Genomic DNA, 12,358 nt, shown 5'->3' on the forward strand with positions numbered 1-12,358 from the left:
ATAACTATTTATAAAGTCGTATGATCTTGTTACGTATGGTTACTGGAAAAAAAATACGATTCCACCTATTTCCAGTTATATCAAATTGAAATACATTACATGGTAGATAAAAAGTTGTTGGTATTTTTTTTATACTAGTTCTGGAAACATCTATTTCAGTAAGGTTGCTAGTATATTCCTTATTAATTATCTTGAACATTGCAATGTCTAAACTTCTGATGTTAGTATTACGTAAATTTAGAACTTTTAAACTTTTAGGGGGTAACCAAGTCTTTAATCCACATTTTAAAGAAGATCCCTTGAAGCTTAGATATTTTAAATTGACTAATTGATTCCAATCTTTGAATTTGGAATTATATTCATTTAAGCTTCGTATGGTAATGTTACATAATTCTAAACGTGTTAATGTGGGTGGAAATATACAATCAACCCAAGCAATTGAACAACTTGATATTTCTAATCTCTCTAATTGTCTAGGAAATTCTATACTTTGATCAAACAAGTCTGTAAACTTCACCCTTGATAATTTTAACTGTTTCAATGATTCAGGAAATATCTTGCCATTACCAAAATCTGATGGAGAAGTAAATTGAATATATCGAGTGGCACCAGTTCCCTTCAATTCTAAATATTTCAAGCATTCAGGTAAATCACTTATTCTTAATGGTGCATAATTTTGTCTCAAGACTAAGTGAATTAATCCTTTAGGCCAGTTTGCAAATGTTATCGTATTAAAGAATGAGAACCTTGAAAATTCCAAATGAATTTTTTTTAAATTAGAAGGCCATTGAGGTTCATTCCTCATATTATAAAAATGAACTCTAAAGCAAGTGAGATTTTCTAAAGAATGAGGTAAAGTATATAAATAGTAACTAGAACAATTATTACTAATTAAAGTTTTCAAACTGATTAGATGATTAAATTGAGTAGCAAAACTCTGAATATCATTTATTTTAAAGGATTCAATTGAGATAGGTAAGTTTTGAAGAACATCGTCAATAGTTTGAGGTTTACCTAACTTGTTCAAAAATTGTTTCAAATCTAACAAATCACTTGTACTATTAATTTTTGATTGGAAGATCCACATATACATTGTTTTTAAAAGCATATTGAATCTCCAAGCTTTTCAAATTTGGAATTTGAATTACTTTTGAAGGAAATACTTTTCCTCGTATGGGTCCACACTTCATTCTTATTGAAATTCTAACATCTTCAATGAAACTTAAAAAGGTAGGGTTGTCTGAAATATATTTCATCAAATCACTCTCATCTCCAAAAATATGAATACTCCTAGGTAGAAAATTTAATGGCCAGTGGTATAAAACGATATCTAGTTTCGAATATTCAAAAGATTTATAATGTTTGTATAACATAGATCCCATAGACATACAATTATGATTTGTGTGTTGTCTAGTAACAATCATATGATTCAAGAATGCTTGATAAACTACTAAATCAAATGCATTTGTATTCAATAAACATTCAATAAAACGAGGAGGAAGTAAATGAATGATATCAATTATGATATCATTTGGTAGTGATAGAAAGTATTTCGTAAGGAATATAGTATTGTAATCCATGATGCGATAGTATGAATAAAAGAAAAGAAGACATTTGCAATATGACTTTATGCTCATTATTACCTTTAGGGGTGACTGCAAAAATATTATAGTTGCCTATTTTTCTTTTAACTAACAAAAATTCAAAAAAGTCATGTGATTTAGCATGTGACATATTTCTGTCCTGTATATAATTCCCGAAAAAATTCATTACTTAAAAGGGAAAATATTCTATACACAAAGAACAGTAAGTAACATTCAACTTGATGTAGGTTAATGTAGAAACATTGTAACAATAGTCGAATGAATGAACCAACCATTATATTAAATCTAGATTGTAATGAAACTGGTCTGACTTATTGAGTAAAGATATCAACTATTATCAGATGGTATGTATAGGGTTCAATCAAAAGAGACCTGTTACTGGTGGGTGGGGGGGTTTATACATATTACGGAAAGGGACATGAAGCTTCCTTAAACAGTACTGTGTTACTGCTCCTGCATGCTGCTAAATTGACTTCTAAATATAGAAGTGGTAAAAATCTAGAACTGTCCCAAATGGGAAACGCACTGCACACAAATAGCGTTCAATGTTTATTTATTTTTATTTATTTTTTATTTACCAAAACAAACCAAAACAAAAAAAGGAAAGGGTCAAAAAAAATCAGACAGACAAAAAATTAACTATGAGAGATCTAAAAAAATGTCTGAGCGGTCGGTGGTGCCTGGTGCCAGTGGAGGTTTCAAAAAAAATTTTATCTGCTGCCATTTTTACTCATAACAAAAGTTGTAATTTGTTTCTTTCTTCTTCCTTCTTCATACAAAGTATCAAATTATACCTTTCGTTTAACATCAGTCATCTAACTGTCTTGTCCTCATATCTACATTTATCCCAGTAGATCTCGTTCATTAATCAGTTTGTTCCATCCCGAGTCCTTCAAATCTCAACAACGATCGTTTCATATTTTCTAATTTAATTTAATTTAATTTAATTTAATTTAATTTAACTCACATCATCCATTCGTTTATAACACATCTACCCCTTTCATAATCATAGAATATAATAATCCATCATGCAATTCAAATTATTAGCTGCCATCGCAGCCTTAACTGTCTCCGTCCAAGCCATTGGTGATGTATGTATCGATTACCCGCTTTGATTGATTAACCAAAATAAATAAAATAAAAAACTCTTTACTAACATTACTTTTTAAATTTAGCTTGCCTTCAATTTAGGTGTTCAAGATAACGCTGGTAACTGTAAAACTGGTACTGAATATGCCGCTGATTTCGCTGAAATGGCCAGTTACGCTAAAATCGTTAAAACTTATGCCGTTTCTGATTGTAATACTTTACAAAATATTGGTCCTGCCGCTGAATCAGCTGGTTTCCAATTAATGTTAGGTATTTGGCCAACTGATGATGCTCATTTCCAAGCTGAACAACAAGCTTTACAACAATATTTACCAACTATTAGTGTTGATACTGTTTATAACTTTATGGTTGGTTCAGAAGCTTTATATAGAGGTGATTTAACTGCTCAACAATTAGCTGCTGATATTCAAACCATTAAAACTTTATTACAAGGTATTAATGATAAAAATGGTGTATCTTATGGTAGTGTTCCAGTTGGAACTGTTGATTCTTGGAATGTTTTAGTTGATGCTTTTAATGCTCCTGCTATTGAAGCTGCTGATTTTGTTTTTGCTAATGCTTTTAGTTATTGGCAAGGTCAAACTAATCAAAATGCTTCATATTCATTCTTTGATGATATTATGCAAGCTTTACAAGTTATTCAAACTACTAAAGGTTCAACTGATATTACCTTTTGGGTTGGTGAAACTGGTTGGCCAACTGATGGAACTGCTTTTGAAAATTCAGTTCCAAGTGTTGAAAATGCTGCTAATTATTGGCAAAATGCTATTTGTGCTTTAAGAGGTTGGGGTGTTAATGTCGCTGTTTTTGAATATAATGATGAAATTTGGAAACCAAATACTTCCGGTACTTCTGATGTTGAACAACATTGGGGTGTTTGGGATTCAACTGGTACTTTGAAATATGATTTAGGTTGTCAATTTAGTTAAATTTTTTTTAACTACTGATTCTTTTTGATACCCCCATTTAAAAAAAAAAGATTTTTTACCGGTTCATTTTTATACATTATTTGGAATATTTTTTTTTTTAATTTTACTACCCATACTACTTTTGATTAACCCCCTTTCTTGTTATCGTCTTTATATACTTTTTCTTTTATGTTTGTTTGTTTGTTTGTTTGTTTGTTTAAAAGAAAAAGCTTTTCATTCATTCATTCATTCATCCCCATTCATATCCCAAAAAACCTTTTTTTACCCAAGCTTTATATTATATTATATAAAACAAAAATCTTTTAAAGTTTTTAATAAAGTGTTTCCTCTTTTTATATATCTTCCTTTTATTTTTTATTAGAATAAAGAAAGAGAATTTTATAATTTATCATTTACCATTAATTTGTAGTTATAAATACTTTGTTGGTAAACGCTGGTTGAAGTAAGGTTCAACAAAATGCGGCAACTATAATTTTTGCATTCGTATGACAAGGGGTATATAAATGTAGATAAATCTGAATATTTTAAAACACAATTCTATATTTCTCATATTCATCAAGTCAATATGAGTAAACACGATCGATTCCTTACCAATTACTTTCTATTGTTTCCAGATGATATCATAATTAACATTATTAACCTACTTTCCGTTGATTTGATTGAATGTTTGTTGAATACCACTTTGTTTCATCCCGCAGTTTATGACGCATTTTTGAAGGATTTGATCATTTGGAAGTTAAAACATGGACAAAATACTATGGGATCAATGTTAGGCAACTTCTTTGAATCTTTTTATTCGACAAAACCAACATTGTATTTGGAGAGTTTACCAACTAATTTTAAACCTAGGAGTATTCATATATATGGAAGTGTGAGGAACGTTGAGAAGTACATATCTGAAAACTCAGAATTCATTAACTCAATTGACAATATTAAGGTTTCATTACAGATGTATGTGGGTAAAATGAGAGGTGTTGGGATTCCGTTAAATGTACTTCAAATATCAAATTTGAAATTTTTGGAAATTGGTTTCTTTTTTAAGAACGACAAGTATCTTATAGTTCCATTTTATATTCGTAGTACAAGTGATATAATATGGTTGAAAAAATTTAGTACCAAATTGAGTCAACAAAGATTGTTCAAGGATACATTTGATAATATTCCTTTAAATCTTACTTACATGACACTCATATACATGAATAAATTTCCACTATTTACTAAACTAAACAAGTTGAAAACTTTGAAACTTCTGTGTATTGATACTTCGAACTTGTTGAAAATCTTGCCTCATTCATTGGAATATCTTTCAATCGATAATGGCTTCATTTCACGAAAAGGCCAAGAAATCATCTGGCCTCCCAATTTGAAATACATTCATATTATATCAGTGTGGAAATCAGATACAACAGTAAAACTTTTAAGTTGGCCAATTTCTTTAAAATCCTTAACTTTGAGGAATAATTTCCTTGGGAATTACATAGTTGGTGGTTTACCACAAGGCTTAGAACGTTTGGAAGTAGTATCGTATACTAAATTCGTAATAGATTTGAATCTAGAAACTGATGAATCAGGTTATTACTCATTTCCTGAGTCAATAGTAGACTTGAAACTAAAAAATATTAAATTTCCTGGCGAACCCCATACTATCGTGAATTTTCCTAAGAATTTAAAGAGATTGAAATTATCAAAAACCTTAAGAAATCTACGTGGTTGTATATTTCCAGAATCATTGGAATACTTGGATTTATCACATAATGGAATAACAAACATAATGGAATATAATAATTCAGAACTACAGAAGAACTGGCAACAGATGATAAATTTACGATATCTATCATTGGCTTATAATTTAATAAATCAATCTTATTTGATCAACTGGTTACCTCCTAGAAATTTAAACTATCTAGATTTAGGATGTAATAAAATCAATGACTTGAATATTCCACTTTTCAAGAAAGAATCAAGTGAATATACCAATAATCTTTTGAAAATTGACCTTTCTGGGTGTAATATCCTTAATATTCCAGGATATTTCTATTTACCAGATAATGTGAGTGAATTTCTTATAACTCAATATTCTATTCTTCCACAATTTTTACCGCTCGTCATAAAAGGCAAAAGATTGATAAAGCTCTTTGAATGTGGTTCAAATACCTTTAATAGAGATGGTGTATATCTGCTCTCTTTTTAGAAATATTGAATGTATGTGAGTTTCTTTTTTTTTTTTGGCAACTCGTTTTTTTTTGCTGCAATTTTAAGTGATATTCTGCTAATCATTTCCAGAATGAAATATTTATAAATCGATGTGATTTAAACTTGATCTATTTTAATGTTGAATAACCTTTTTCAGTTTAAATTCATTTTTCTTATTCTTTTTTAGACTTTGCATAAACAGTTTCACTCCATCATAGATACATATAAAGTGTAATAATCAATATGACGAGATTATCTACCCTGATCTTGATTGTATTAATGTGGATGACTTGCCTTGTCACAGCTGCAACAGTTAAGACATCAGGAGCCAACGTTACTCAACAAGATATTCGAAATCAATTAGAAGGAACTTGGCAAAGTCTTAGTCGAAAAGTCATGACTGGACCTACATTCTATGATCCAGTTGATGAATTATTGATTGAACCTGCGTTACCTGGATTTGCTTATTCATTTGATAAAGAAGGTAATTTCGAACAATCCATATATCAAGTCACTTCTAATCCTCAGAATCATTCTTGTCCTTCAGCAAGTTTAATTTGGCAACATGGGAAATACGAATATGATTTCAAAGCTAAACAATTGAAATTAATCCCTATTAAAATCGATGGGAGACAATTATTAAGTGAACCATGTCAAGATGGTGGAATTTCAACATATATGAGATTTAATCAGAATAAGGAGGTTATATTTGCTGATTTTAATGTTGAAATTGATGGTTATTTCGGAGACATGAAATTACAATTATTCGGATATGATTATACACCAATCCAACCGCTTTGGTTAACTTATAAACCTCCAATGATGTTACCACCCCAAGTTTTAAACCCAACTTCAAAGGATTCATTGGTTCATAAGTATAAACGTGCAGTGGAATATTTAACTTATAAGATTGATGATGAAGTTAATGGTGATGGTGAAAGTTTTAAGAAACCGATTAGAGAAGATTCGATTTGGGATTATGTATTTAAATTGTTTATGGTTGGAGTACTTTCTGGCTCTTGTGTGTTGTGTTACTATACTGTATCAAGTATTAAAACCAATAATTAGTTTGAATAGTTTTAAATAGTGTTAAATATACCATATTGTAATTTGATATATAAAGTTATGGTTACCCTATTTTTGAGGTCAAAATTGCAAAAAATCAAAATTTAAAAATCTCTAAATTTAACCACCAAAAAATTAAATTGCCTTACGTTTAACCAACCTGATACAATATAAGAGACCTTCTTATTCATTTAATCCTTTAATATCATATTGTATAGTAGTAAAGTATTAAGTTATTTAAATATTAAAATTTTCAAAAGTCACAAATCACGTGCCGTGATAGTACAGTTTCGCAAAGAGTGGAAAAAAATTTCGTCAAGAAATTCGACTCCGTGGCCAAGCTGGCTAAGGCGTGAGACTGTTAATCTCAAGATCGTGAGTTCAATCCTCACCGGGGTCGTCGATTTTCTTTTTTCTTGATTTTATTTTTGCAACTTTTGAATTCGTAACTTATATAACTTGATTTGATCTTATAGTGATTTTATTTATCCACAAATTGGTTTCTTTTCATATTTTTGGATTATTTATATTAAATCTATCTATTTAAATATATTATTATATATATACAATTTTACTGACCTGTAGTATGTATTTGTCCTTTCATTTAGTACTTTTATTTGATCATCATCAAACTAAGAATGATGATAATAATGCGATTAAAGTTAAGATGTATGAGATGGAAGTCATGGTGGAGTCGTTTCCTGATGTAGTTGATGAGACGGCTGCTGAAGATGATGAAGCTGCACTTGATGCTGGGGATGATGAATGGGCTGATGATACAGTTATGGATGAATGAGTTGAAGATGGAGATGATGATGATTCGATGGATGAATCTGCTGCTACTGAAGTTGAAGCAGTTTGTGAAGTTGATGTTGAAGTTGGTGAAGTTGAAGTTGAACTAGATGAAGTGGTGGTTGAAGTAGATGTAGTTGATGATGATGATGAGGATGTAGTAGTGGTACTTGAAGTAGTAGAGGTAGAACTACTAGTTGAACTACTAGTTGAACTACTGGTTGAACTACTCGAACTACTAGATGAAGTAGTTCCACTGGCAGCAATAACTAATGATGATAATTGTTTACTACTAACTGAACCACCATCTTGTAAAGTTTCAAAATCAGATTGAGCTTGTTGATATCTTCCATTAACTTGACCACCGGAAGCATTAATAGATTGCCAAGTTCCAGATGTACCACTATAAGAATACAGATTACCTGATGAATAATCAGCCACGATGATGGATTGAATATCCATTGTGAAAGGAACATCAGCATAATTGGTTAAACCACCTGCCCATTCAATGGTACCTTCATCATTGGAAGGATCCCCTCCTGCCCAAATACCAGCAAAAATTTGCATTGGACTTTGAGGATAACCTTGAGGATTATCAGGAGTTAAAGTTCTAACCACATTACCATTTAAAGACCAAGTTAAACTTTCTTCCGTCCAATCAAGAGTATAAGTTTCGAAATTTTCCAAGGGATTATTTGATGTTGAATGATATTCACCACGATCATAAGTGGTGGTATCTCCCTTGATGAAATAATTGGATTGGAATTGATAACCATCACCACCGAATAATTCAATATCAATTTCATCTAAATCATCTGATTGTAAGAAAAATGATGAAATGATACCTGTACCTTCACCTGCTCTCATGACTACTTCGACTTTACCGAACATGATATAGAAATTGGATTGAATAGAAGGATTATCGAAACGTTTATTGATAGTCATGGATAAACCGCTATCACTAGCGAAAGTAATGGCACCTGGTTTATTTGTACTTTCAAAGTATTGACCTAGACTCAGTTGGAAATCTTCTCTGAAGGATGAGCCTAAAGCTGGATCAGCAGGACATGATGTGGATGAAGTTAATGGATCACAATTTGTTGCTGAAGTTAGAGCCATCAAACTTGATAATATGATGGAAAGAGTTGAAATTTTCATATTGTGAGTGCTGCTGTATATATGTATGATGATTGTATTCGTATTTGATAACTTAAAATTGGGAAAAGATGATTTCGTAAGTGATATAGGGATGGATTTATAAGGGGAGTAGTAGTGTGGTAAGGTATTAGACGAAGGTTATATGAAGTAAGTTAAACAAGCGGTTAACCGGTAGAGTTAATATATATATATAAGAAAAAGAAAGAAAACTTAAAAGTAAATAGAAATGATTACCTATAAATAAATAAAAACAAGCAATCCAAAGCCAATGCTTATTTGTGTGTTTGTTTGTTTGTTTGGGTATGAGATCAGATTCCTCCTACATGTACTACATAATACATGATCTTACTACACTAACTAATTAAGAGGTTATAGTTGACAGTTGCAGTTAAATATTTTTCTATATTTAGAAAATAAACATTTAATTTTTTTTACGCGTTGAAGGAGTGAAGTGGAAGAGGCTGTAAAAACTAAAAAAATTGATGTAAACAGAAAATTTCTTTTTAAATGGCTGGGTTAAGTAGACTAATAAGGAAATATCAATGACGGTAAGAGTTATGAAAGATAGTTACTGAATTTTGTCAAGGTGAAGTTAGGAGGTTGGGGGTACATCAGAGTAAGTTTATACGTATGTACATACATATCATATGTGTTCAAGAAAATGTTATAATCCAGCCCATAAATAAAACCATAAAAATCGTCTAATGATTGGCTCTTTCTCGTCAATCAATTAATTAAAGGTGAGTGTGTGGTAGTTTGCTATGTTTCAATAGAAGCATCGGATTGTTAGACTAGATTAGATTTTGTGAATCATTAGTAACAGATCAATAATACTATATTATTCTGCAATAGGATGTAATTATTTCTATAATTAGTTAATTGTGTTGTAAATTGCAGCTGTTAAGTACCAAAAATGGCTGGTGTCGTAAAATCTTTTTTAAAAATATCTAGTAACGTGACGAGTCACGTTACTCAATTTAGAAAAGATAAGACAAAAAAAATGACATAAAAATTTGACAAGACAAGACAGAAAAAGGGAAACTTCAGACATAAATTATAGAAAGTCATCAGATTTAATTTCAATTATTAATTTCATCATCATCAAATATCAAACATAAAGCATTTCAATATTACACTTGTTTCATCTTAGCTATTATTCATAGTCTATATACCTTTTCCCATTTATACATTTGCATTTGATTGTTAGTAGATAGCTGAGTACCCTGCCTTCGCCCCCTATTACACAATCTCCACATTAGACTTCGCTTCCAGTTTTGTTATCATTTGTTTTTCGCCTCACCACCACCTCAGTCATTCAACACCCCTATTCTCACCATATAGATAGAATTAGTGATACATCATACCCCCATCGAATTATCCCATAGAAACAACATATATATATATATATATATATATATTCAATATGTCGACCATATTTCTATCATCGTTGATATTCCTATTGGAATCAACTCATGCATATCCCGTTCTGTTCAAACGAAGCAATTATAATAATCTTAATAATCCAAATCAAACTCCTCCACCTCGATTTTCATTTCCTCAAAATGGTAACACCCCAAATCCAAATCCAAATCCTGATGTCGATGAATCATTAGGAGAATTATTCCTCATCACTTTCTTCACTTTCATAACGTTATTCATTATCTTTTTAGTATCATCGATTGTATTCTTTATCATAAAACGTAAATTAAGATTAAATGATGATGATTTATCAAGACAAGAAGAAAATCAAGCATACCTTGAATTAAACTCCAATGAATTAGAATTATACTTACAATCGAAAGAATACCTTCAATCAATCCCTTATTTCAGAGGTGATTTAACCCTTTCACAAAACTTATCCATCCAAGAAAAAGGGGTAAATGCCTATGAATTCATTAAAGATAGTCTGTTAACTAATAATGATATCATAATCTTGAATAAATTCGAATTGGATTTCTTTAAGAATTTCGAATGCTCAATCATGACCAATTATCCTTTACTTATGAAAAATGATGTTTATTATTTCGAATCAAAAATTTATTCCTTACCCAACCCTGAAGAAACCGTCATCTCCATCGGATTCAGTATTAAACCATATCCATGGTTTAGATTACCCGGTAGACACGCCCATTCCATCTCGTATGATTCCAACGGGTATAGACGTTATAATCAACCATTTAAATTCGAATATGATCCTCCATTTCCTAAATTCGCTGTGGGAGATGTGATAGGTGTAGGTTATAGAGTTAGAAGTGGGACGGTATTCTTCACTAGAAATGGGAAAAAAGTAAATGAATCTAAAATCGGAGGTCATATTAAGAATTTTAAAATCCCTCATCAAGGTCAAATCTTTCCTATTATCGGTGCTAATAATTTATCCACTGTTCATGTTAATTTAGGACAAAGAGGATTTGTATTCATAGAGGCCAATGTTAAAAATTGGGGTTTAGCCCCTATAGAAGGAAATGGACCTGCTCCACCTGCTTATAATAAATTCAATGGTGATATCTTATTGGAAAGATCTGAAATTGATGATGATAATAATGATTTAAGTGATCGTGAAAATGATTTCCCTCCTGATTTTTGGGATGTTCATAATGATGAAATGGGGAATAATAATGAAGGTAAATTCATTGGATCTGATAATGATGATATTATAGATCAAGATAAATTTAGTTATAATGCTTATAGTGATATTAATTCGAATGATGAAAGAATTACATTACATAGTATAGCAGTCACCCGTCCTGAAAGACCTCCTTCATATAATAGTGATCAAGAAGAAGAAGAAGAAGATAGTAATGATATCACCACATCCACTGCAGGAGATGTGACAGCAGTGACAGCGGTTGAAAATTTCATTGAAGAAGATAATGATCATGAAGATAATCTCGATACAGAAGAAATCCTCGATGCAAGTAGTGATATAGAAGATGACCATACCGTTCATCAACATGACGACAACAATGACGATAATTAATTATTCAAGTAAGAATTATAGAAAACATATTCTCATTTTAATTTCATTTCATTTCATATTGTGTTTAGCGAATTTAACCTTACTTAGTGTGTATAATTTGCGATTTAATATATTTTTTGGTTTCGTTTAGATGAAAGTGATTTGTAGAAGAAGTCGTTTTGGAGGTCTGCTCGACTTCATGATATGACTCTGATGGAGAATTCATTTGACTCTTGTATGTAAATTGTTGGGATAACTTCACTGTCAACCATAACCTGGTTGAAAAATTTTCTACTTAAGCCTGCCCGGAGATGACTATTAATAGTAAACGTAAAGCATAAAACGCCTAGTAACTACGAACTTATAGTATCACTGCCACGAAACAATACCCACACCCACATCCTCTTCTCCGTCATAACGGACCACCTACAAATCAGGAACCAACATCCATAAGCTCTACTTTATAAAATTGTTGGTTTGCTATTACCCCACATGAAAACCTACCAACTAAGATCAAAAATATAAATATTAAACCTTAAATATTATTA

The 12,358-nt window shown here is 31.0% G+C and overlaps 6 protein-coding genes and 1 non-coding gene across 7 annotated transcripts; 5 read left to right on the plus strand and 2 right to left on the minus strand. All coding sequences in view use genetic code 12, as the record gives it.

Moving 5' to 3' along the window:
• Positions 1–4: 4 nt before the first annotated feature.
• On the minus strand, positions 5–1,108 carry DFJ63DRAFT_311512 (uncharacterized protein; the record flags this gene model as incomplete). The annotated part of the gene is made up of 1 exon (XM_064905777.1): positions 5–1,108. One exon carries the CDS (start codon positions 1,106–1,108, stop codon positions 5–7), a length of 1,104 nt encoding a protein of 367 aa, XP_064763516.1.
• A 1,524-nt stretch (positions 1,109–2,632) lies between these two features.
• BGL2 (glucan 1,3-beta-glucosidase) lies at positions 2,633–3,643 on the plus strand (the record flags this gene model as incomplete). Its single annotated transcript, XM_064907392.1, has 2 exons — positions 2,633–2,695; positions 2,780–3,643. 2 exons carry the CDS (start codon positions 2,633–2,635, stop codon positions 3,641–3,643), a joined length of 927 nt encoding a protein of 308 aa, XP_064763517.1.
• A 208-nt stretch (positions 3,644–3,851) lies between these two features.
• Positions 3,852–5,957, plus strand: DFJ63DRAFT_62002 (uncharacterized protein). The gene has a single exon (XM_064909028.1). It carries the CDS (start codon positions 4,209–4,211, stop codon positions 5,832–5,834), a length of 1,626 nt encoding a protein of 541 aa, XP_064763518.1. The 5' UTR covers positions 3,852–4,208; the 3' UTR covers positions 5,835–5,957.
• A 164-nt stretch (positions 5,958–6,121) lies between these two features.
• DFJ63DRAFT_284666 (uncharacterized protein) lies at positions 6,122–6,904 on the plus strand (the record flags this gene model as incomplete). Its single annotated transcript, XM_064904828.1, has 1 exon — positions 6,122–6,904. One exon carries the CDS (start codon positions 6,122–6,124, stop codon positions 6,902–6,904), a length of 783 nt encoding a protein of 260 aa, XP_064763519.1.
• A 323-nt stretch (positions 6,905–7,227) lies between these two features.
• On the plus strand, positions 7,228–7,301 carry DFJ63DRAFT_t40. The gene has a single exon. It is a non-coding gene; the product is annotated as a tRNA-Asn (tRNA).
• Positions 7,302–7,528: 227 nt separating this feature from the next.
• Positions 7,529–8,851, minus strand: CRH11 (transglycosylase; the record flags this gene model as incomplete). Its single annotated transcript, XM_064905778.1, has 1 exon — positions 7,529–8,851. The coding sequence occupies one exon, from the start codon at positions 8,849–8,851 to the stop codon at positions 7,529–7,531; it is 1,323 nt and encodes a 440-aa protein (XP_064763520.1).
• A 1,423-nt stretch (positions 8,852–10,274) lies between these two features.
• DFJ63DRAFT_284322 (uncharacterized protein) lies at positions 10,275–11,831 on the plus strand (the record flags this gene model as incomplete). The annotated part of the gene is made up of 1 exon (XM_064904790.1): positions 10,275–11,831. The coding sequence occupies one exon, from the start codon at positions 10,275–10,277 to the stop codon at positions 11,829–11,831; it is 1,557 nt and encodes a 518-aa protein (XP_064763521.1).
• Positions 11,832–12,358: the final 527 nt, after the last annotated feature.

Source organism: Scheffersomyces coipomensis (genome assembly GCF_036884675.1).
Source record: "Scheffersomyces coipomensis strain NRRL Y-17651 chromosome Unknown DFJ63scaffold_2, whole genome shotgun sequence".
In the NCBI taxonomy this organism is placed as follows: Eukaryota; Fungi; Ascomycota; class Pichiomycetes; order Serinales; family Debaryomycetaceae; genus Scheffersomyces; species Scheffersomyces coipomensis.